This window comes from Haliotis asinina, chromosome 11 (genome assembly GCF_037392515.1).
Source record: "Haliotis asinina isolate JCU_RB_2024 chromosome 11, JCU_Hal_asi_v2, whole genome shotgun sequence".
NCBI classification, from domain to species: domain Eukaryota; kingdom Metazoa; phylum Mollusca; class Gastropoda; order Lepetellida; family Haliotidae; genus Haliotis; species Haliotis asinina.
Window position 1 is genome coordinate 25,369,154 of NC_090290.1, and position 26,719 is coordinate 25,395,872.

The following is a 26,719-nucleotide window of genomic DNA, read 5'->3' on the forward strand; positions in this document are numbered from 1 at the left end:
TGTGAGATGATGGTGGTTGGTGTAATACTATGCGAGATGATGGTGGTTGGTGTAATACTATGTGAGATGATGGTGGTTGGTGTAATACTATGTGAGATGATAGGGGTTGGTGTAATACTATGTGAGATGATGGTGGTTGGTGTAATACTATGCGAGATGATGGTGGCTGGTGTAACACTATGCGATATGATAGGGTTTGGTGTAATACTATGCGAGATGATAGGGGTTGGTGTAATACTATGTGAGATGATAGGGGTTGGTGTAATACTATGCGAGATGATGGTGGTTGGTGTAACACCATGTGAGATGATGACGGTTGGTGTAATACTATGCGAGATGATGGGGTTGGTGTAATACTATGTGAGATGATAGGGGTTGGTGTAATACTATGCGAGATGATGGTGGTTGGTGTAATACTATGCGAGATGATGGTGGTTGGTGTAACACTATGCGATATGATAGGGTTTGGTGTAATACTATGTGAGATGATAGGGATTGGTGTAATACTATGTGAGATGATGGTGGTTGGTGTTATACTATGTGAGATGATGGTGGTTGGTGTAATACTATGCGAGATGATGACGGTTGGTGTAATACTATGTGAGATGATGACGGTTGGTGTAATACTATATGATATGATGGTGGTTGGTGTAACACTAAGTGAGATGATAGGGGTTGGTGCAATACTATGTGAGATGATCGGGGTTGGTGTAATACTATGCGAGATGATAGGGGTTGGTGTAATACTATGTGAGATGATAGGGTTTGGTGTAATACTATGTGAGATGATGGTGGTTGGTGTAATACGATGTGAGATGATAGGGGTTGGTGTAACACTATGTGAGGTGATGGAGGTTGGTGTAACACCATGTGAGATGATGCGGTTGGTGTAACACTATGTGAGGTGATGGAGGTTGGTGTAATACTATGTGAGATGAAGGGGGTTGGTGTAACACTATGTTAGATAATGGGCGTTGGTGTAACACTATGTGAGATGATGGAGGTTGGTGTAATACTATGTGAGATGATAGGGGTTGGTGTAATACTATGCGAGATGATGGTGGTTGGTGTAATACTATGTGAGATGATAGGGTTTGGTGTAATACTATGCGAGATGATGATGGTTGGTGTAACACTATGTGAGATGATGACGGTTGGTGTAATACTATGCGAGATGTTGGGGTTGGTGTAATGCTATGCGAGATGATAGGGGTTGGTGTAACACTATGTGAGATGATAGGGTTTGGTGTAATACTATGTGAGATGATGACGGTTGGTGTAATACTATGCGAGATGATAGGGGTTGGTGTAATACTATGTGAGATAATAGGGGTTGGTGTAACACTATGTGAGATAATAGGGTTTGGTGTAATACTATGTGAGATGATGACGGTTGGTGTAATACCATGTGAGATGATAGGGGTTGGTGTAACACTATGTGAGATGATAGGGTTTGGTGTAATACTATGTGAGATGATAGGGGTTGGTGTAACACTTTGTGAGATGATAGGGTTTGGTGTAATACTATGTGAGATGATAGGGGTTGGTGTAATACTATGTGAGATGATAGGGGTTGGTGTAATACTATGTGAGATGATTGGGTTTGGTGTAATACTATGTGAGATGATTGGGTTTGGTGTAATACTATGTGAGATGATAGGGGTTGGTGTAATACGATGTGAGATGATAGGGGTTGGTGCAACACTATGTGAGGTGATGGTGGTTGGTGTAACACCATGTGAGATGATGCGGTTGGTGTAACACTATGTGAGGTGATGGAGGTTGGTGTAATACTATGTGAGATGAAGGGGGTTGGTGTAACACTATGTGAGATGATAGGGGTTGGTGTAACACTATGTGAGATGATGGAGGTTGGTGTAATACTATGTGAGATGATGGGGGTTTGGTGTAACGCTATTTGAGATGATGGGGGTTGTGTAACACTATGTGAGATGATGGGGGTTGGTGTAACACTATGTGAGATGATGGGGGTTTGGTTTAACGCTATGTGAGGTGACGGAGGTTGGTGTAACACTTTGTGAGGTGATGGAGGTTGGTGTAACACTATGTGAGGTGATGGAGGTTGGTGTAACACTATGTGAAATGATGGGCTTTGGTGTAACAGTATGTGAGATGATGGTATTTGATGTAACAGTATGTGAGATGATGGAAAGATTAGAGAGGTTGCGTGAGAGAATATGTGATGTAAAGGGGGTTAGTGTTTGTATCAGTTGATACGGTTTGGTGATGATGCGTGTGAGTTGATGTCGGATTGTGTGGTAGTAGGGAAAGAGATTTGATTGGGTTAGACGTGTTGTTGTGGTCGACATGGCTGTTTATTCAGAGATGGAGGCCAGTGTGGTGATGTGTGAGTACAGTGAGTGCTACGTTCAACTGATGAGCTGCAAAGTGGAAGTTTCAACATTCAGTTTGTGATTCACTAATCCTAAATTTCAGTAGTGTCCCTTGGTTTATTTAGATTGTATACTGATAACAGTATGTATCTGGAAGTTTACGGTTTGCACTTACACAGTTAATGACATGAAAATTCATTTGTGCGCTCAAACACTGACATTTACATATCTGTATTTAATGAATGAGTGTAACCAGGGTTTCAATACACGAGAAAGTTTTGTAAATACCAGCCGTTCTTGTATCGAGCATAGTCAATACTCGAACGACATGACGCTGGAAGCATGAGAGACGTTATTGGTCCCGCCACAGAGATGCAAGTGTGAAGTTTTGTTTGAATAACCGCAAAATGTATTGTTGGTAGCTAGGTACAGTCACATCACAACATCGGTATGTTGACGACGAAACAAAATACTTTAAACTAGTGTAAGTTTCCTAGCATTTGCTCTCGTGACGCACCTTACCAAGGTCTTAACGAGCTATTCGCAACCATTTACCTTCTCCGACTTTCACTTCAGCAGAATAATGGTAAGTAAATTTGTCCTCTAAGACTGACAATGTTCTTGCTGTCGACATTACAGCTATTTTCTATAATTTTGATAAATATTTCTATATGAAGGGAGTCTTCAGATTATTACTTTGAAATACACAGTTATTTTGTAACAAGAAACGATAAGAATATTTGGTAACAGCTTATTAAACTGTAGATATTTAGCAAAGGTAGAATACAGCTATTTTTCAAGATCATTTTAGTATATGTAAATATCATATTATGCAAACTTGACAGAAATGTTATCTTCAATATGCACTGTAACAGAAATGAATTTCACTTGGTTCTTCATCAAATATATCTCGTGTTGTCACTGAAAGGTAATTTTGACAAGCTGTCTTCATGATGGCGCGGATAGCACCACTCATAACACGTTTGTGTATGATTACCTTAGCGACCGACAAACATGCCCTGGAGTACCATCACCGTGGTAACTAGAGAAAGGATGCTTTGCAATGATCTAAACAACACAGGCTAAATGGTGCCATTAAATCAATGACTACTTTTCATTTCAACACTGCACTCGTCAAAGTACATTGAAAGCATCGATTAGTCGCAACGGTTATATTGCATCAATATGTTACGTGAATACCAAGTTAGAAACGATACAAATACTCGAACGGACTCTTAAAATGCCCGACACTGTTTAGAGATGTGTGTCGTCGATCTCCTTTGCTGATTGATCATGCACGTATGAGTGAATGAGTGAGTGAGTGAGTATGGTTTTACGCCTCCATCAGCAATATTCCAGCAGCATCACGGCGGGGGACACCGGAAACAGGCTCCAGTCATTGTATCTATGCGGGGAATCGAACCCTGGTCTTCAGCGTGATGAGCGAGTACTTTAACCACTAGGCTAACGAATGCCACAATCATGCGCGAAGCTCCCAAAATCAGCAAACGTCTGCTACAAAATACAGAGCTAGACTACTGGGCTGAATTGTAGTATACAGGTATGAAGATACGTTTTCTGATGCTTGACAAATCGGCTGTTTCACAAGTGCTGTAAATAGTCTCGTCAGGGTCACAATTGACATCATGGCATCCCTCCCACAATCATGGTCATATATGGCACTTTCAAGCTAATCAATTTTCATCTTACAAGATTCTTTAAATCGGGTCGAACGACGAGTACAGGGTTCTGTGAACCTGTGTTCTATGAACCTGTGTTCTGTCCCAGTGACAAGAACCTGTATTTACAAATAACATCGATATGTACATGGCGTCCATGGTTAACGGGGGCGGTTAGGTAGCTTAGAGGTTAATGTGTTCGCTCGTACACCGAAGGCCAACCGAAGACCAGAGTACAATGTGTGAAGTCTATTCCTGGTGTCCCCGCCGCGATATTGCTGGAATATTGCTAAAGGAGGCGAAAAACCATACTCACTCTCACCACTTTAAAGGGGCACTGATGCGGAGCAATTTCCGTGGACTGGTGTAAACTTTTGTTATTGTTTTTCTCCCGTGAGTACCCGGATGATATCCCAGAATTCGTGACTGGTTCGTGACCTCTGCTGCGCAGTCCGTAAGCGCAATTGATAGTTTAATTATAGACAGATCAACTTAGGTGAAGTCATATTTACTTCATTACAAATGTATTATGAAAACAAATGAAACACTTTGAAGGTTAATCATCTGCCAGTGGTAGAAATGGTAAAAAACTATTAGGACGGCAAAATAACGAAGCCAATGTACGTCTCCATATTTTGTCTCATAACCCTAATTAGTTTATTGTCATATTTGTATGATTCTGAAAATTACAACTGTCTCATTTGCGAAAAAGTAACACATCGTTTCACGTCTTTCGTTGGTGAAAACCAGATAAACCTCTCATTGGCCTTCCAAGATAGCACACCTGGCAACTAACTGTATGATGTCCACTATTCTAAGTAATTTAGTTAACCAATAATGAGCAATCAATCAATCAACGCAAGGGTGGTTAATTCTTTGAAGGGAAGATGTTGTTTTTGCACTCACACTTTACGACAGGGTGTAGTCATCTACACACACTGCCTTTTGACAAATCCGCTTGAAGATAAAAGTAATTAATCAGTCAGTGTGTTATCGGTTAATCCTATGGTCGATGTTTGTTTTTGTAACTCTGCTGATAAACGCTCTTGCATCACTTACATGCACATATTACATAACATACAATACATTTGTCATTACAGACCTTAATTTATAATGTTGAGTATTTACTCCAGACTGGAGAAATGCCAAATGGGAACCTTTGTTGAGTAACCGAAGTGGTGTTACTACTAATTATACGTGTTATAAATTCATTAATTGACCATCCAGAGAATGATGACAAATAACACGTGTAGGTTTACACCATCAAAGGCGAGTTACAGCAAGGAAGATGTAATCTCTGTGTCGCATGCAGCCTGAAAACACTTAGGGGCAGAAACTGTTTTGAGGATACCAACGGAATTTCGTTACATAAGGAATACACACAGGCATTTGCTGTGTACTTGGGTAAATAGGTGAAATAAGGGTTTTTTTACGTAAGAAAATTTTCAGATTTCTCTACCAAAGGCAAAGCCATCGTTTTTTGTTTACGAATTCAAATAAATCAACTGTGTGTTTTTATTATCATAAATAATAAACCATTGTAGCTACCATAGCTACCAAAATTTACGTATGATATTTGCTATCACAGCTGAACCAACACTCAAAACTACCTAAATATAAAGCTTTGCAATCTTTCGTACTGAAACAAATGGCTTGCTACGTGCCTGTAGACATCATATTTTCGTGTAACATGATTAAAAATCGAGGTTAAAAACATAGAAATAGGATCAAATTGGATCAGTAACTATACCATCCAAGCATCCGAAAAGAACTACACTGCTGGGATATTTGGTTACGATCAGACAAGGAATACCATGGATATTTTTAAACAAATCGCATATGATGGGCATCCTCCTGTCTGTTTAGGTGAAGAAATTCTGCTATTATGGACAGGAGCCCAGTTCCTTTGTCCGTCACGGTCGAAGGAGCGGGCGCTGACCAATTTGCGGTTTGGTTTCGTAATTAGACCGTTGGCGAGAAACATTATTCGCTCCGCATTAGTGCCCCTTTAATCATATAGAATCGTGTTAATGATTTCTTCCAGTTCATAGGCATATTTGTATTTGACTCATATATAGCTTGGAATGTTACAACCGATGTATCTCTTGGGTATTTTTATTTGATGTTTAAACAAAATACGGCTGTGATACACGATCAAATATTCAATGCACGTCGCTACTTGTTGGTTCTAGAGGGAATGTATCTCTGTCCACGTCGGCCAGGCCGGGTGTCAGATAGGCAATGCATGCTGGGAGTTGTATTGTCTGGAGCACGGCATCCAGCCTGATGGCCAGATGCCCTCTGACAAAACCCTTGGTGGTGGTGACGACTCCTTCAACACCTTCTTCAGCGAGACTGGAGCAGGGAAACACGTCCCCAGGGCCGTCTTCGTCGACCTTGAACCTACAGTTGTCGGTGAGTTTAAACGATTGAACGTGACATAATAATTAACACATAAGAAAAATGCAATATGATAAAACAACAATGCCACTCTTCATATTTTAAAAGCTGGCAAGCTACTTATTTCGATTCTTTCAAATTAACAGACGAGATCCGTACCGGCACCTACCGCCAGCTGTTCCACCCTGAACAGCTGATCACCGGCAAGGAGGACGCCGCCAACAACTACGCTCGTGGCCACTACACAATCGGCAAGGAACTTATTGACCTTGTCCTTGACCGTATCAGAAAATTGGCAGACCAGTGTAGTGGACTTCAAGGTTTCCTCATCTTCCACAGCTTTGGTGGTGGTACGGGATCTGGATTTTGTTCCCTTCTCCTAGAACGACTGGGTGTAGACTACGGAAAGAAGTCGAAGCTTGAGTTTTCGATATACCCCGCCCCTCAGGTGTCTACCGCTGTGGTGGAACCCTACAACTCCATCCTGACTACCCACACAACCCTGGAACACTCCGATGTCGCTTTCATGGTCGACAATGAGGCCATCTACGACATTTGCCAGCGCAACCTTGATATTGGCAGACCAACCTATACCAATCTGAACCGTCTCATTGGTCAGATTGTCAGCTCCGTCACTGCTTCTCTTCGTTTCGATGGAGCTCTGAACGTGGATCTGACGGAGTTCCAGACCAACTTGGTGCCCTACCCACGTATCCACTTCCCTATGGCTAACTATGCTCCAGTTATTTCCGCCGAGAAGGCCTACCATGAGCAGCTGACAGTCAGTGAAGTCACCACTGCTTGTTTCGAGCCCGCCAACCAGATGGTTAAATGCGATCCCCGACACGGCAAGTACATGGCTTGTTGTTTGCTTTACAGAGGAGATGTCGTCCCGAAGGACGTCAACGCTGCCGTAGCAGCAATTAAGACGAAGAGAACAGTTCAGTTCGTCGACTGGTGTCCAACTGGTTTCAAGGTCGGCATCAACTATCAGCCACCAACTGTTGTTCCCGGTGGTGACCTGGCCAAAGTCCAAAGAGCTGTCTGCATGTTGGCAAACACCACTGCCGTCGCCGAGACTTGGGCTCGTCTTGACCACAAGTTTGACCTGATGTACGCCAAGCGAGCCTTCGTCCACTGGTACGTGGGTGAGGGTATGGAGGAGGGAGAGTTCTCCGAGGCCCGTGAAGACTTAGCAGCTCTGGAGAAGGACTACGAGGAAGTTGGAGTCGACTCGATGGAGGCACAGGGTGAAGATGAGGAAGAATATTGATGACATCTGTTCATCTGTTTGATTTAGTCAAAAGGGAAGTGAAATAAGATTTAATGCTTACTGTGTTTCGCACTATTCTATACAGCAATCGTTTTGTTAAAATATGCATTTACGGCCTCGTTTTCATGACCAACGATGGTCTCAGCGAATTTTCTGGCATTCTGAATTTAAGATTATGGAATTATTGTTGACTTCGGCATCTATTATTTCCTCAAGCTGTCCAAAAATCTTTAGGATTCTCGGTAAAAGGTCATATCGTCATATATCGTTAAAAGGTCATATCGTCATGTATCGTTAAAAGGTCATATCGTCATATAAAATTGTACTGTATAATTTTAAAGTGACTTCTTACAATTTTGATTTGATAATGTTTTATAACAGAATGTTGCACTAAGACTATTTGTGAATGCTACATATTATCATCAATGAATTCTATATTGTTGAATAAACAGTAACATAAACATGTCTCAGAATTGAGAGCGATACATATTTCACACTGTGGCGTCACTGGGCGTGTGAATGATTGAGTTCAGTTTTCCGTTTTGATGAGTATTGTTACAGCTGGGTTGCTGTACTCGTATGTGAACACATAAGCCTCAACCCTTATTGGGGAGTGAAACATTCTTCTTTATTCCACGTGTATGTATATCTGACACAAAAACCACTCACTCTCCTCTCTTTTTCCGGAGTTTTCTCCCTTTTTGTACATCATAAAAAACGGAAAAGTAACATACTTAACCGAGCAAAACCCATGTACTGGTAAGAAACTCTTGACGGGTTCACTTACCCGTCACATCACTCTCCCCCTAATGAAAGGATTTGTGATTAACCAAAATTTAATAATAGGTCGGAAGTATGATACCAATCTAACAACAGTGCAGGGCCCTTGCACTAGTGTGAGATAAGTAGGACACTTAAAGCTTTACAGATCAAACATGCTGAATTATCGATGAAATGTTGTGAAATATCTAACTGAATGCAATGGATGTATCAATCGCCTTCATAAAGAATATGTGACACATGTAAGAAACTAAACTATATAGGTGAGATAAACTTCAAGTATGCATACAATGCAATGTCAAGATGATTAATACTGGATATTGAGCAAATATATAGTATAATAATAATACTGTTTAACTGAGTACTAGTAGATAGTGTTTGTTTCGAAGGAAGCAAACCGACTAGAAAAAACAATATATCAAATTCTATACCATACACTGCATAAGTAACCAGAATCATGATAGATGCATAGGTAACTAACAGAGTATAACATGATCAAATATTTACCAAATTGTTCACAACTGCAGTATTTCACAAGGGTTCATGATCAGTCCCTGTGGTCCAGTGAAACATATACAATGTTGAAATTGGCATTTGAATGCACCATCATTTTCGTGGTAAAGTCAGAAACCAGTAAAAAAAAATGGTTAAACATATTCAAAATACCATTCATTGGCTAGGTGTTTCCGAAAGGGAAACTGATTCTTCATTATTAGTCATGTGTTTCGAATTCTATTCATGATTCACATTTCAGTGCTGTCGTGAAACTAATGTCACAATGATAACATTAGAACTAGCATGAAAAACAACAACTGAATAACATAACACAATATTTGCACTAACACTGGTAACTAATTTGAAGGAATTATCAAGGTAACACTACAAATGGCTTCTGGAATTAACAGTTAACGACTATTTCTCTGCTTATTACACACGTTTACTTCCCAAACGATTACTTAGTTCAGCGTTACTGTTTACGCTGGCTTCTTCTATCTGTTCTTAGTTGAGAGTGGATGGAATTCACCATTTTCTGACAGTCAGATGAAAGATCACTATAGGAAATCCAGGAGTTGTAAGATTGGTCAAATGATAACCATTTGACACGGTAATACCACTGTCCATGTTTATATTTCTTGGAAATGATCTTTTCTATCTCATAATACTGAGGATTGTCAGACATGTTCTTGACAGTCTCGGTGGTTTGCGAAGTGTCACACACAGTTCGTCTATCCTCGTTAGGTTGGAGATCATGGGGCGGGATCTCGTCACCAGACAAGATAGCAGGTGGCAGCTGGTCTGAGTTACCCGGAGGTTCGTGGTCATCTGGTTCGTTGGGACGGATGGTGGATTTTTTTAGTCGCTCCACATGCAATCTGTTCCTAATCAGTTTCCCATCACATTTGCGGCGTACACGTACATGAATGTCTGAAAGTTTCTCTGTGATATAGTATGGACCGGACCAAGGCCTGGCCAGTTTTCTTGTTTGGCCTGTGACAATCACTGGTTGGTACACAAACACTGTGTCCCCAACCTTGAAATCTGGTAAGTTTACTTTACTTGCAAATTTGTCACACATGGCCTTCTTTCTTTCATTTAGAAGGTCTTCAGCGATTGTCCTAGCATGTTCCAAACCGCTCACTAACTGAGATACATAGTCCGCCGTTGTAAGAGAGCAGTTAGGGCCTAGATCGAGTGTTGTGTCACTGGGGAATCGAGGATGGCGTCCGTGAACAAGGAAGTAGGGAGAATAACTCGTTGTGTCAAGGGATGGTGTCGTGTTGTAGGCAAACTGTATGAAAGGTACATGCAAATCCCACTCATCATGCATTTTGTCACAGTATTTGGAAAGTGAAGCTTGGACAGTTGACATGAACCTTTCACTTTGCCCGTTACACCTTGGATGGTAGCTGGTAGTTTGAGTTTTCTTCACTGTCATCAGCTTACAAGTTTCTTTCACAACTTCAGAGAGAAAATTTGAACCACGGTCACTATGTAGATATTTCGGAGCACCATGTCTACACATGATGTTGTACACTAACTTATTTGCCACAGTCACTGCTTTCATGTCAGAAACAGGGAACAATTCAACAAATTTGGTGAAGTAATCTACAAACACTAATAGGTATTTGTTTCCAGTTTGTTTGTTCAGTGGTAGAGGTCCAAGAAAGTCTGTGCTAACTCTCTCAAAAGGAGCAGATGCAGTTATGGGTGTAATCTGGGCTCGCACTGGTTGAGATGGCCGTTTGCGTTGATTACAAACATCACATGAAGTCACCCATTTTGTAATATCTGAACACATACGAGGCCAAAAGTATTTCAACCTGGCCTTATTAATTGTTCGATCAATTCCGAAATGACCACCAGCAAGGGGGTCATCATGGATTTCTCTAAGTATCTGTGACTTCATTGAATCTGGGATGGCAAGCTGAATAGATGCCATGCTGTCGTTCCTCGTCCGATTCTCATGGATCCACACATGGAATAGGATATCATTGTGCAGAAAATAAAACCTGGAGGCATTAAAAACATCTTGCCTCCTTTTCTCATTATCAGGAAGAGCACCTTCTTTCAGATACTTGATCATGTCTTGATATTGTGGATCATTGCACTGTTCCAATTGTAGTTTATTGAGCGTACTGTCTGACACTTCTGAACATACCATGTCTGCAGAGTTAGTATATCCAGTTGTCGCCACTTGTGGAATTCCTTTCACAAGACGTTCGGGGTCACCTTGTCGTGTTTTCAGTGTATTGACACAGACCTCATTTGAAGCAGTTTGCTCGATTTCCGGCAGTGGATGTTGCTGAATCAGGGGCGAGACAGTTGTGGTATCTGGAACGTCACAGGTAAGGATAGAGTGATCATCTTCCTCATTCTCCAGAGATTCTTCAGCATCCGAATATGTTCGTCTTGAGATGGCATCCGCATTGCCATGCAATACTCCTGGGCGCACAACAACAGTCATATCATATGACATGAGATATGTCACCCATCTTGCAATGCGACCAGTTGGTTCTTTTACAGACAACAACCACTTTAATGCTGAATGATCAACTACTACTGTGAATTGAGCATGTCGAAGGAGATAATCAAAATGTTTTATGGCAAAAATAACCGCTAAACATTCTTTTTCTGTGATAGTGTAGTTTCTCTCGGGTTTGTTCATAGACCTTCCCGCATACGCGATGACTCTTTCCACTCCCTGTTGTTCCTGACATAGAACGGATCCAACAGAAAATGAACTGGCATCTGTGTATAAGACAAAGGGGGCATTGTAGTTTGGATATGCAATAACGGGTGCCGTCATGAGATTCTGCTTTAGACATTCAAATGATTCTTGACACTCTGTAGTCCAAGTGAATGGTGTATCTTTCTTGGTCAGCTGGTTCAAAGGATGAGCAAGTTTTGCATAGCCGCCAATGAATTTTCTGTAATAACCGCTGAGGCCTAAGAATGCCCGAAGATCCTTTAAGGTAGTTGGCTGAGGGTATTCGCGAATAGCAGCTAATTTGTCAGGGTCTGGAGCGATGCCATGGGGAGTGACGATATGGCCAAGATACTTTATTTTGTGATGACCAAAGAAGCATTTTGATGGAGAGAGTTTCAGGTTTGCAGTCCGCAATCTTTCTAAAACTTCTCTGATATGAGTCATATGTTGACTGAAGTCCTTGGAATATATGATGACGTCATCTAAATAGATGAGGCAAGATTTCCATGTCAAGCCTTGCAATACTGTTTCCATCACTCTCTGAAATAAGGCGGGAGAGTTCTTGAGCCCCATAGGAAGCCTTCGAAACTGGAAAAGTCCAAGATGACATTTAAAGGCAGTATACTCTCTCGAGTCCGGGTCGATCATGAGTTGGTAAAACCCACTTTGTAGGTCTAAGGTGGTAAAGAACTTCGGTTGTGCGTGGCCAATACTTTCAAGGCACTCATCAGTGGTTGGCAAAGGATGGGCTAATAGTTCCGTGACAGAGTTCAAATTCCTGTAGTCCACAACAAATCGGTATTGGTTCTTCTGTCTCTTTGTCACAAGAAAACATGGACTTGCCCAGGGACTCACTGAATCTTCAATAATGTTTTGATCCTTTAAATCATTGATGCATGTTTCAAGTGCTGCTTTTTGTTGAGGGCCTAATCTGTACGACCGTGATCTAATTGGAGCTTGATCCTGCTTCACTCTGATTTTATGAGTAATAATGTCACATGATCCAACCTTGCCATGAAGAGCAAACACATCAGAGTATTCGTCGATCAAAGATGTGAGGTCCTGTCTTTGATGTTCGGTTATGTCACTGTTGGCAGGGGGAAGATTTACGAACCGAGAGGCTTTATCTGAATCTTTATCACAAAGAGAGATAGGTATAGTTTCATTTGCACCTCTGTTGACACTAAACCCCTGTTCATCTGCACCTTCGTCTCCAAGGTAGTACAAGCTGTCATCCTTGCTGAGACACACAAACTTCCCGATGTAACTACCCTTCGAGATTCCAACTGGTTCATCAGACAGGTTCACTAGGCGCTGATATACATGATTGTCATTTACATGACATAACACTTTGGCACATAAAACACCTTCAGGATAAGCACAGTTTCCATTCTCGCTAATGCCTAACACAGTGTTGGGAAGAGGGTTGCCTTTAAGCTTTGCCAAAATAACTATCTCTGAGCGCGGAGGGATAGTTACATTGTCTGCTGCAATAGTCTGTCTTCTGGGGTCAATAGACAGCTTATTCTTGCTAAAATCAAGCAGTGCATTGTGACTTGACAGAAAGTTCAGACCTAGAATAAAATCTGTGTTCAGACCGGGAACGAGGTAAAATTTCACGTTGAACATTGTCTGATTGAACCACACCTGTAATGTAACAGTCCCTTGAATTTCTACCTTTTCATCACTTGCCGTAACTATATATGTTTTGTCAGATTTCTGAATTGGTGCAAGATGAAATAACTTCTTGGTAATGGTTTCATATTTGGCAACACAAAAATCCGCACCAGTATCAATGAGGGCATAGTGTTTGTCCTGACCTATTGAAATTGGGACAAAGTTCTTTAAGACAGGTAAGGAAGTCGTTGATAGCCTAATGGTATCATTGGTTTCACTGAGTCCACCTAGAGCCCCATTGTTCTGGGTGGACTTTGTTAGTTTTCCTGACTAGTAGTGCACTGACTTTCAAAATGACCATTCTGGTGGCAACGTCGGCAAACAACTTTAGACATGGGCTTTTTCATGTACTTGGGGCAGGTTCTCGCTGTATGGCCAACTTCGAGACACAACTGACAGCTAACTGTGGATGAGGTCACGGTGTTCAACATGTTCACAGGGACTTGTTCTGGGGGTTTGGCCTTCAAGGACATGATAAGATCCAGCATGGTTGATAGGGTTTGGTCCTGTTTGTTTACCTGTTCTTCTAACTTTCTCAGTTTAATTGAGCTCTGGTCCTGTGGGTTGCTGTTTCCCCCATAAGCGATGGATTCGGCTGCTATTCTAGCCGATTGGATGGCTGCTTGACATGTTGTGGGTTGTTGTTGGATTACAAATGTTCGTAAATGTGGCAAGAGGCCCCTTACAAAAATGCGCATCTTTTCATCGTCTGGTTTAGCCAGTGTGCTGCATTTGTTTTCAATGGCATTTATATAGTCTTCCAGAGGCTCACACTCCCCCATAACCCTTTCAAATAATTGCTTTTCAATTAACCACGGTTGTTGAGAACTCTTGAAATGTGTGATAAACCGATGGTACAATGCTTTTCTATTTTTCTTGTCCTCCTCGGACAGGGTTTTGAACCACTGGACTGCCCTCCCATCCAGCATGAGACGGAAAACATTCGGTGTATCACTATCCGATAAGCGGGACAGTTGGCGCCATGCCTCGAATTTCTCCAACCAAAGTTCGGGGTCCTCAGAAACATCACCAGTGAAACAATGAGGTTTCAAGTTACCGACCCCAGAAAATGGCTTAGATGGTTTGACAGTTTCAAAGTCATCGTCACTAATTTCTTGATGTTTTGATTTCTTGGGCGGCATGGTTGGCAAAATGGCGGCGAACAAAGATACACAAGGCAATGGAAAGTTTACTCACATAAACCGATGGATTGAATGTCCTTCATACTGCAATTATCGGGATCATTAGCATCTCCACCAAATATGTTACAGCTGGGTTGCTGTACTCGTATGTGAACACATAAGCCTCAACCCTTATTGGGGAGTGAAACATTCTTCTTTATTCCACGTGTATGTATATCTGACACAAAAACCACTCACTCTCCTCTCTTTTTCCGGAGTTTTCTCCCTTTTTGTACATCATAAAAAACGGAAAAGTAACATACTTAACCGAGCAAAACCCATGTACTGGTAAGAAACTCTTGACGGGTTCACTTACCCGTCACAGTATTTCATCAATGTGTAGCAATACAAACAAACACATTTCATTCAAGTTATCATACGACGACAGACGTTTCTTGTTTGCTTCACGCAAATCCTGTTGGTAGAGTGAACTCTGCCTGTGTTGGAGTATGTGCGGAAAGTGGGTTTAACGTACAGCTGTGCAGTTATGTCATGGAGAAGTAGACTGATGTGGAAGAGGTGATGACATGCAATATTTTGAAGGAAAACCGGGTTTTATGGATAGTCAGCGTCTATATGCAAGGAGTGTGAAGCTTCGGTGCAGGTGCAGTTGCAGTTGCAGATGCAGGTGCAGGTGCAAGTGCAAGGGGAAGTTGTAATTCGAGGTGCAGGTGTCGGCGTAGGTGCAAGTGCAGGTGTAGTTGTAAGTGTAGTGCGGGTGCAGGTGCAGGTGTAGTTGAAGGGTATTTGCAGGTGCAGGTGTAGTTGTAGGTGCAGGTGTAGCTGATTTCTTACATTTATTATGTATAATGTCATGTTGATTAAGGTATGTACACGTCTCGGCTATGGCGGTAGGCGATTGTGAAGGTAACTGTTGGGGTATGTAGGAGTCAACCAAAGTAACTCAGAATTCATTACATGGAAAACATCATTTTAACTCCCAACACGATTCACTCCCGACGTGTGCAGGACATGGCTCCAACAGTTATCATTCTTGTATCTGCAAGATTTAACACAATGCCGGAACGTAACTCGCATACATTATTACTACTTACGACTGACTTACAGGTAAGGTTGCTTTGAACAATTGTATGATTGTATGATCCACATCATAAGTACTACACAAGGGCGTGGTGGACGGAGCCTGTACGAGTGGGTTTAGCTTTACGTCGCACTCAGCAATATATTTGCTCAATGGCAGTGAGGTTGTACAAAGTGTGTGACGCACTATAGTTTAAAGTGGATTTATATACCATATCTCCTATACCATTTGGAAATTCATATTTGAATACAGTTTCGTTAATCTTTGTTCATACATTATGTATGATGTTAGCGTAATAATCTTAATCATAAACATAATCTTTCCATCGCCTGTTCTACATTATTATTGTCTGTCTGTCTGTCGATAGAAGCCTGACTGTTCCTTATTAGGACACAAACTGGCTTACATATCATGAAATCAAAACAATGATAAAATTTTATGCAAAACAATTCGACGATTTTTTCCCCATACAATCCACTGCACTTTCTATCACTTAAGTGAAACCCGTTAGCATCGAAGTGGCTCTGAATCAAAGTATCCACGTGAAAATTTAGAAAGCCTCTTAGGCCCTTTCCTTGATATTTTATGTTTTAAGACAATCTCCTTAGGTGAAATGTGTTCATTTCAGAGACTAGTTAATAGTGTAGGAGCTGTAGGAGAATCGCCATGCGAACAGATTCTGGTTGTCAAAGGGAAGCAACTCTACATTTGCATTTGTGCATTTGTCAACCGGACCCACACAGAGAGCACATTGGTGGGTTCAAACATTTCCTGGTCAGATATCGCAGGAAAACAACATTATCGAACCCACTAATGTTAGACTACTGCTGACAAGTCATGTGTAGTCAGTACCTCGTTCAAGATGTCTCTGAATGGTAGCTTGTAACAATTCTCCATCTTATGTTATGTTTTAACCCCATATCTTGTATTGGATCTTTTTACGGATCATCAAACTGGACCTAAATCTTTTTTCCCTCGATTATATTTCAACAGATAATGGTAAAGTCTATTGTTACTGGAGCTGAACCTTATCGACTGAGATAAACTGTGCAAACCATGGCTCAGGCGACAAAAGAATGAACAGAATTTGTTGGTAGTATAGTGCGCTACACTGTACACTCATTGCTTGAAATCTACAGATTGAACATTACATAAAGATCTGTGCGCTGTCATTAACATCACATATTCGTCATGGATATTGTAATATCATATCGTGGAAGAGAAAAAACGACATTATTTATTGTAGTTTTAATCCAGGATTTTACACAAATGGTCAGCACTTGACTTCGAATAGTTTACAAATCTATAGTCATTATAAATAACTTGACTTTTGAAGACCCGGGTTAGAATTGGTCCTCGTTAGTCCATGCTTGTGGTAAGAGGCGACTAACGGGATCGGGTGGTCAGGCTCGCTGACATGTCATCGGTTCCTAACTGCGTAGATTAATGATCATGCTGTTGATCACTGGCTTGTCTGGTCCAGACTGCCACCATACAGCTGGAACATTGCTGTGTGCGGCGTTAAACAGCCTCCGAGCTCCAACAAATAATGCTTACACTTGTAACAAGATGGAAACGTTGAATTACTCCGTGTGGGAAACAGCCACTGCCCCGCAAGCAAACTCAGTCGGGCCAGTAAGTTACAATACACTTTTAAATCATGGCAGATTATCGCCTTATAAAATTGTTTATCACAGTAGCAGCTTCATGATGAAATCCACGTCATGTCGACAATATATTTTGGGGGTTAATATTTTGCTTATTTTTTACATTAAACTTTCGAACTTGTGAATTATTTTGTGGACTAGTAACTTTCAGGCATAGCTAACCCGCCCGGCTAGAAAATTTGGAAACTATTTTGGACACTGCTAATACTCAACTGTCATTACCACAGCATATTCTCAAGTATATATGACTTTGAAACTAATCGAATCTGCGCCACTGCTAGTTTGATACTGTAACATCAACAGGTTTATACTATTTCCTCCGATAGTTGGAAGTTACTGAGAAAAAAAGACTTTTAAGGAAAACGGACCCACCTAACTCACATTTGGAACTGTAAATTTACTTTTACATGATATTACAAGATGGGACAATTATGTGAAGATCGTCTTCATGCTCACGTAAAATCTCTTACATCTGCCACTATATCACATGAGTTCTCGGTTTCACGGAGTCTGGCTTCGTGTCATTGGTTCTTGTATTCTGAACAATATCGATCGCATGCATTAGTGGCCTTTGTGTTACAGTTCTAAGGTCACCTGTTCATAATCTAGCATACATTTGCTAGTTTTGAGAATGTATCCAATGTCTATGCGAAATCACATAAATCAAATACTCTGATAAGGAGGGTTCCTGACTAACAACATAATGACCCACAAAGATTAAAAAAGACCCACATTGAAAGTGTCAAAATCTCACTGTCATCAACTTTGTGTTCTACTTGCACCACCACCACCAACACCAACACCACCACACGCTCGACGTATACCGTCACCCCTCCTCCTCCCCGTTCGTCGTCCAGTCCAGTCTTTCTCCTCCCCTCCCCTCCCCGTTACTTCCTCTTTATTATCCCCTTCCTTTCCATCGCGTTTCCTGCTGCACCCATGCTCCCCTGTCTCGCCTCTATAAAATACAATTCCCTAATGTTCTGTATTGCTAACTGTTCTCGAGTAAGAAACACAAGGAGTTGTGGGACACTATAAGGTGTGTAAGCACAGTGAGACACCATAGCGTGCTCTTTGGATATATTTCTTATACTATTTCTTAATATACTGAACAGCAAAAGAAACGCATGTTTCGAAAAAATGAAACCTCATAAAAGTAAGCGTTCATATGATTATGTTTTCTATTTCAAAAACATGATAAAGAAACAGTTGCGTTTCTTTTGCTGTTCAGTATATATGTTCGTTGTTCCTTCCGCTATGATCGTGGTTTCTTCTCACAGATTGTGATGGTGGTGATTGTAATGATACAGTGGTTCGAGCAAATATTGCCTGATAAGTAACAAGCTGGCCATTATCATTATTATAAGTGACACAGCTGACAGCGGATTAGCTGACCCACACTACTGAATTCGATGAAAGCATTTACGTTTCTAACGTGGATTTATAACACGTCAGAAACTGTTGCAGGCATTGTCCTTGGGAACGTGCGAAACTTCTTGCACACTCATGTATTTCCACATGTAGATGTGAAGCGGTGTACACCCTTGCATTTATCACGTGCGCATATTCTTCTGAAACCACTACTCAATATACGTTGTTAAATAGTAGTAACAACAAACAACAGAGTTAGAAACGATTTCTATTTATGTTGGAATGATTCTCACTTAGTTTCTTACTGGAAGTTCGTTAGTGTTTCTAAGACATGCCAAGAAAGGGTTTGAAAGGCTTGTGGTAATTGAATGACATTTATCACATGACGGCGGTGTTAGTACTCGTCACCCTCATCCTCCTCTGCGTCTTTGGAGTCGACACCAACCTCTTCGTAGTCCTTCTCCAGAGCTGCCAAGTCTTCACGGGCCTCGGAGAACTCTCCCTCCTCCATACCCTCACCCACGTACCAGTGGACGAAGGCTCGTTTGGCGTACATCAGGTCAAACTTGTGGTCAAGACGAGCCCAAGCCTCGGCGATGGCGGTGGTGTTGCTCAACATGCAGACAGCTCTCTGGACCTTGGCCAGGTCACCACCGGGAACAACAGTTGGTGGCTGATAGTTGATGCCCACCTTGAAACCGGTGGGACACCAGTCGACGAACTGGATGGTTCTCTTGGTCTTGATGGTGGCGATGGCAGCGTTGACGTCCTTCGGGACGACATCTCCTCGGAAAAGCAGACAGCAGGCCATGTACTTGCCGTGTCGGGGATCGCATTTAACCATCTGGTTAGCGGGCTCAAAACACGCGTTGGTAATTTCAGCTACAGACAGCTGTTCATGGTAGGCCTTCTCCGCAGAGATGACTGGTGCATAGGTAGCCAGAGGGAAATGAATACGTGGGTAGGGCACCAAGTTGGTCTGGAACTCGGTCAGATCCACGTTCAGGGCACCATCAAATCGGAGAGAGGCAGTGATGGAGCTGACAATCTGGCCAATCAGACGGTTCAGATTGGTGTATGTTGGACGTTCAATGTCGAGGTTGCGGCGGCAGATGTCGTAGATAGCCTCGTTGTCGACCATGAAGGCGCAGTCGGAGTGTTCTAGGGTGGTGTGGGTAGTCAGGATAGAGTTGTAGGGCTCCACGACGGCAGTCGAGATCTGAGGAGCTGGGTAGATAGAAAATTCCAGTTTGGACTTCTTTCCGTAATCAACGCTCAGACGCTCCATCAGCAGTGAACTAAAGCCGGAGCCAGTTCCGCCACCAAAGCTGTGGAAGATGAGGAAGCCCTGGAGTCCAGAACACTGGTCAGCAAGCTTCCTGATTCTGTCCAATACAGAATCAATCAGCTCCTTGCCCACGGTGTAGTGGCCGCGAGCGTAGTTGTTGGCGGCGTCCTCCTTGCCGGTGATCAGCTGCTCGGGATGGAACAGCTGGCGGTAGGTGCCGGACCGGACCTCATCTGTTGAGCAAAAAAGAGTGAATACGGTTTTACGCCGATTTAGCAACATTCCAGTAAGATCACGGCCGGGGGCACTCGGGCCTACGGCGTGACGAGTGAACGCTACCTTACTGCCCTCTTGAACAGAAAAGAACCATGAAAACAAATCCTGAGGGATTTCCTTCTAACAAAATCATGATGAGGTTAAATCTACACAACTGTCAATGCTCTTACCGACAACAGTGGGTTCAAGGTCGACGAAGACGGCCCTGGGGACGTGTTTCCCTGCTCCTGTCTCGCTGAAGAAGGTGTTGAAGGAGTCGTCACCTCCCCCGAGGGTTTTGTCAGAGGGCATCTGACCATCAGGCTGGATGCCGTGCTCCAGACAATACAACTCCCAGCATGCATTGCCCATCTGGACTCCGGCCTGGCCGACGTGGACAGAGATACATTCCCTCTGGAAACATAAATAGACACATTAAACAAGAAACCAAAAATCCATCCTAGAATGAAATAGTTTCTCATGTCTCATTCAAGATCGAAATCCTACAGTGCGTTCATATTGAATATTCAAATTTTACTTCGATCCTTTTTCTACGTTGCAATGGGACATTTATAATGCATATTACATTAACTCGTAACCACGACGACAGTGAGATGTGCAGTAGTCCGTTTCGAAACAACTGAGCGCAAATGATCAAATATTTTCACACAAACATTGCTGGGTAAACCACACATGTATTGTCAGACTGAAATGCCAACTTTGTCAGATACTCAGATAAAAATAGTATTATCGATCTGGGAATTTAGCGGATGATAGCGAAGCCCCGCGCAACATATTTCTTATGGTCGCGATGATTCACAACTTAGTGTAATTGTCTGGTTGGGTCACCACACAGTACACATATAATTATGTCAAAGGCGGTGAAGTTTTTCCCACAATATGATAACTCTTAGTCTCTGAATATATATAATACTGACTTTAACAAATAAACCCATTTAAATTGAAGGGAGCCCCGGTGAAATGGGAGATCCTAAACATGTGGAATTCTAGACTTGTTTCACTTCTGGCTGTAGCATTGCAGGGATGACCAGTCAGTTGGGAAAGCCATGCGGTTCGGGCAATGTGAGAAATTCTACAATATTAGTGTCAAGTTCGCTTTAGGGGAACGTCATGCACTAATCTCCCAATAAAACGATATCGTAATCCATATTTCATCCCCTTAATTGTTACGGGGATGATAGCAGTAAGCTATTAATGCATTTTCACATCTAATGCATACCTTACTTCCGCTGTGGGATTCAATTCAATAATTGTCAAGTGTTTATTTGCTGAGTTTATGTGATCACGGTTCCGAAATACTTCTGCTTATTCACAATCTAAGCCCGCCGTTACAATATGAGGCCATATCCTTGAATGGAATGTTTTGTCTGACAATCTATCCCCGCCAAGAACATTTCAGTCGTTTAGGTTGGGATAATAATTTGTTAAGTTTTATTTAGAAGTAGATCTCTGGGAGATTGTCAGGTGACAGTCGTAACGGGCGCTTCTGTTGTCACCACTCGTTCACCTGATCTGCAAATAGCAAGGAGTGGTGGAACATTTGTACAGAACAACGTGAAAATACTACACATGCATATGTAACGCTGTTGTGTCTAAATTTGGTAGCAAGCCCAATGAGATGTGTAAGTTTAAATGTCACTGGGTGTAATGGCCAATGACTGACATTTGATCGTATCTGTAGGTCGTGTGTAAACACTAACCCCGCCCTGATGACATTACACATACACGTTGCTTCATATAGACGGATGCAGTCTAACCGTGTCTGAGCCACAAGTCTAGACTGAAACAAAGGTATCCAAGAAAGTCCAGAATATGTGGCGACCCGTGAAGAACCGGGGTAGAATAGGTCTTCAGCAACCTTAACTTGCCATAAAAGGCGACTATGCTTGTCGTAAGATTCGATTAACGGGACCGGGTGGTCAAGCTCGCTTGCTTGGTTGACACATGTCATCGGTTGGGCAGATCGATGCTCCTGCTGTTGATCACTGGATTGTCCGGTCCAGACTCGAGTATTTACATAACGCCATATGGCTGGAATATTGCTGAGTGCGGCGTAGAACTAAACTCGCTAAATTATGGCAAGTCTAGAATTCCACAGTTTCAGGAGAGTTTCAGGGCTTCTTTCAATTATTTAAATTTATTTTTTATGAACTGTTTTATCTGTAAAATGTGTTCATTTCAGAGACTGGCTGTTAGTCTAGACTTCGCCATAATTAGTATATTCTTTGTCCCCGACATCCCAACGAAATTACTTCTGGGTTTATGTGACAATTGAAGAAGGGTAAACCTGACAAAACTTCTCTCCCTAAGGTCGGTCTCTTGCATGTACACAGACTCGCACGACAGTTACAGTGAGTGGCTATGATGCTTAGCTTAGGTACAGCGACCCCGGTTTTACAAGCGCTGTAGAAAAGATGGGGACAGTTCTGGTCCAGTGCACCGAGTGTTTCAGGGTGCGTGACAGGTCTATGACTAACTACATCATTAATATAGGACGCTGTATGGTTTGTACTGAAACTTGTCAAACGTGATTGGCTGGAGGACATCACCTGCCTGGGGGCGGTACGAATTGGTTACGCATGGGCGGACGTTAGCCCTGGGAACATTACATTCTAAACAATACAGAATCATATTTATTTGAAATTCATAATAATGGAACAAGGTAGGTTAGTTCTGCAGGAGCTGGCGGCTGGGAACAGCATTGTAAACAAAAGAAAAGCTGTTGCTCTGCAAGGAATAACTGACGTTGAGAAGATATAGTTATATAAGTTTTTGAAAATGTCATGTAGTTATGGTGTGAGTCTATGTATACATACATTGCACAATATTATTAACATCAATAAAATGTTACTCATTTAAGGTAGGGCGTTTAGACAGATTGAGCAACCTCTCACAAAGAGCTCTTGTGGCATCATAATCGCCAGAGCAACACCATATCTTTAAAAGCCTGAAATATTTTGGGGAAGTGTTTGTCAAGAACGTCTGAGCATCAACATCATCTGAGGACAAGTCTTCAAGATGATGCGCCCTTGTCAATCCTAAAACTAACACACGACAGCGAGAAATAAGAGAGGCCTTTGTGTGTGGAATTTGTTCCGGTCATATAGAAGGTCTACAATTGTCTGTGCATATCTTCATAGAGAGTGGTTTGCAGTACACCGTGAAATCATGTCATGAGATGAGATCTGCGGCCGTCACGGCTGGACAACGCCAGAGGGAGAACAGTAGCATTTGTGGAATGTCGTCAGTAAACATTCAACAAGGGGCTTGGCAGCTGCGGTTTAGGAAAACACCTCAGTATACACAACCGTCACATCTGCTGAAACGTGAATATTTTCTAAGGCAATTTCAAATACATGTGGTGGACGTTTGTAACAAGGAAGATGAAAGTAAAGTATAAACTTCAAACAGTTCACAAAAATAAATGATGTCATTTCAAACATTCCCTATACAACTGAAGGTATCACATATTTACCATGTGACCAGTTCATAGCAGACCTGTATCCTGAACATATGCTTTTATTTTATCGTTTGCTAATGCCACACTTAGCAATATTCCAGCTGTACAGCGACCTGAGATAAGTATATATAACCAGCATATATATATATATATATCTATATGTGTATATAATTGAGCTATCCAGCTTCACGAGATCAGTAGTCATACAGCATGAGTCACTGATCAGCAATACAACTTTCCCCATACAACCCAATACCGACGACAGATGTCGACATCGAGCATTCCATTATGAGATAAGTATCTTACAGAGGATGAAGAAAACCATGACAATCTCAGTGTGACTGTTAGTTTTCCATATAGTTGTCGTTACTGATCTTGACCGCTACCTGAAATATTACTGGTCTTTTTTCACTGGATGGATGTGAAATTTGCTAGGAAGACCACGCAAGACAGAAATCTCATTTGAGCCACAGGAGTGGAACGAGTGACCTTCATGGCCTCAGGTCTACAACTAGGCAGAGATGATTCATGCATATGTTGTGGATTACAGTCTCATCGACATTTAATGTTCATCTCAAACGAACAATCTCTTAAAATTATTTACACCAGTTATTTCCTCCTCGGGAGAATTACTCGTTTCTGCGCGTTCCGATCAATACAGGCTACACAAGTTCTCTTCTTCCAGTAATGACGTAGGTCATATGCTAAACATATTTTGCACTGATTAAATAATTATATTTTCTACAATATCAAAACAGCAAATCAACAGCACTTATACGTGCTCTCTGCAATCCAGTTTCAAACCAATCAATATCCTGTTGGCTAAAGCATTATAAAGTGGGTCAAGCAGACGACAGATGAAAGAGCAGACGACAAATATGAGAAATTGGGAAATGATGGTGTTTGTGAAATACGGTTTTAAACGTTAGATAGGTATGGCTAGTACTTACCATGTTGAATTATACTGGGCTGGAGATGTTGAGATGGAGGTAACGTTGTTTATTGGGACGAACAGTCCAGGCGACTCACGCAGACAGTAATGGATCTGTGGTGAGAGCGAGGTTGATCTGACGGTGGCGGGAGAGATGCGCGGTATTTATACTCAGAGAGGCACACCTACCGTCGTTGAAGACACAGCGGTGTTGACACAGTCGATGAAGGTGTTCCGAACTGCTGCTTTGGGGCTTTCAAAATTATAATTCGGTAACTAGTAAGGAGCCAATAATGCAAGCTGTTTGAAAAATGTTCACGTTTATAAAATTAACACGTTTAGTCATTAAGTCGTTCCCGCTAAGATCGTTTTACCTAGATTAACGTATAACGACTGCAGGGACATAGATCAAATGTCCATCCTTTACTTACTTACCTTGTATGACATACTGAAGTATGAACACATTGTCTCATTACATCGGTCTCCTCGTCTCATGGTTCAGTTGCAACAGATATATTTTAATATGAATTTCACGTGAATCATTAATAACTTTAAAGAAGGGTCCTTTCAAATATTGATTTTATCAATGTTCGTGACAGTTTACATAGAAAAGGGCGCATCATTAAAATGGCATGTTTTCAGCGGAGCATACGCAATCAATATAGCCTACATAGTGAAGATGATGCACAGTCAATATACTCGACATAAAAGAATGGTGAGTCGGTTGAGTGTTGGCTTGTCCTAGTGACGCTTCTCCGGAGTCCTCATGTTGTAAAACTGTATACACAGGAGATCTTTCGTAAATTTGATCGGGAGGGTACCTTAACTTTGTTTGAAGGGGCACATGTAACCTGAACCCTTGTCACCTGTTTTAATCAACGCAGGCTAAGTATCCCTACTTATCCGTAAAGAAGACTACTGGACCAACCGCTATATGTAATGAACATTTACCCCATAACGGTCGAAACGTATGATATTTATTTACCCAACATCCCCCCCCCCTTCCCCTGTCCTCCACACCTCTAATGACCACAGAGCGAGAGTAATGGAGGGGGTGGGCGGGGTGGTGGCGGCGGCGGTTTGAGGGTAGCGTGGAGGTAATAGGTGTACAGAGTGCACCGAGGATGATCAAAGGCCTTCAACTGCCTTTTATTCATTATCGTTAGCTATTAAATTTCCAGCACATTATTCTGTCCTAGCTACAATTGTAAAGTCTCTTAAACACTACATTTACTGACTTGATACGTCCCGGAGGTATTGCCAGATGAAAAGAATGTTGTATCTACATTCTATCTTGGTGCAACAAAGAATAGAGTCTTGAGGAGATTAGGTGGCGTCTCGATTGCAGCCAGGTCTACCTCTATGTCCACGACACTCCGTTACAGATATCATCCATGTTGTATGTATTTTGAGACGTTGATGAGTCAATGGACTCTTGACTGAGTCTCGTCAAACCCAGGAGAAGGATACATCCACTCACTTATTCACTCTCCCACTAATTCAACCACGCACGCACACACGCACGCACGCACGCACGCACGCACGCATGTACGCATGCATGCACCCATATTAACAACGTGTCACGAAATTTATAGGGATTCTGACCACATATCCGGGAACATACAGGTCAACCCATGCTTGTCGCAAAGGGCCCGATCGAGTTGGTTGACTGATGACCTGTTATCGTGTACGACTTGTGTGGAAGGATGCTTATGCTGTTGAACACTGGAGTGTTGTGACTGACTGGTGATCACAGTGTTTGTTTGTTGTTTAACTCACCAATGTTCCAGCTATTGTGGCTGTCTGTACATAATCGAGTCTGGACCAGAGAATCCACTGGTCAACAGCATGAGCGTCGATCTGCTCAGTTGGGAAACAATGACATGTGTCAACCAAGTCAGCGTCCGATCACCCGATCCGATAGTCGCCTCGTACTTCACCTTCGACTAAGACAGAACGACCATCTTGTGTTGTCCGTCCCCTTTTCGTCCCAATCCTACAAAACCTACACCAACTGATAATAACAATGACCTAAAAGAGAACAAAGAAAAACAGTTCCTCCCAAACAACCATAAATAACATAAAACAAAATAATACTGATATTAGCAAGTAAACTATTCCGACAAAACAAA

General features: G+C 42.0%; 2 protein-coding genes across 2 annotated transcripts; one reads left to right on the forward strand and one right to left on the reverse strand.

Moving 5' to 3' along the window:
• Positions 1-2,871: 2,871 nt before the first annotated feature.
• On the forward strand, positions 2,872-7,941 carry LOC137255756 (tubulin alpha-3 chain-like). The gene is made up of 3 exons (XM_067793270.1): positions 2,872-2,940; positions 6,226-6,448; positions 6,580-7,941. The coding sequence occupies exons 1-3, from the start codon at positions 2,938-2,940 to the stop codon at positions 7,704-7,706; spliced, it is 1,353 nt and encodes a 450-aa protein (XP_067649371.1). The 5' UTR covers positions 2,872-2,937; the 3' UTR covers positions 7,707-7,941.
• A 10,946-nt stretch (positions 7,942-18,887) lies between these two features.
• Positions 18,888-24,913, reverse strand: LOC137256610 (tubulin alpha-1 chain-like). Its single transcript, XM_067794491.1, has 3 exons — positions 24,607-24,913; positions 20,367-20,589; positions 18,888-20,153 (listed from the first exon to the last, which is right to left on the reverse strand). The coding sequence occupies exons 1-3, from the start codon at positions 24,607-24,609 to the stop codon at positions 19,027-19,029; spliced, it is 1,353 nt and encodes a 450-aa protein (XP_067650592.1). The 5' UTR covers positions 24,610-24,913; the 3' UTR covers positions 18,888-19,026.
• Positions 24,914-26,719: the final 1,806 nt, after the last annotated feature.

Bases quoted from the DNA above. Each gene is read 5' to 3' on its own strand.
- LOC137255756 (XM_067793270.1), top strand. The intron at 6,449-6,579 runs GTGAGTTTAAAC...TCAAATTAACAG, and splicing joins CCTTGAACCTACAGTTGTCG to ACGAGATCCGTACCGGCACC.
- LOC137256610 (XM_067794491.1), bottom strand. The intron at 20,154-20,366 runs GTAAGAGCATTG...TTTGCTCAACAG, and splicing joins CCTTGAACCCACTGTTGTCG to ATGAGGTCCGGTCCGGCACC.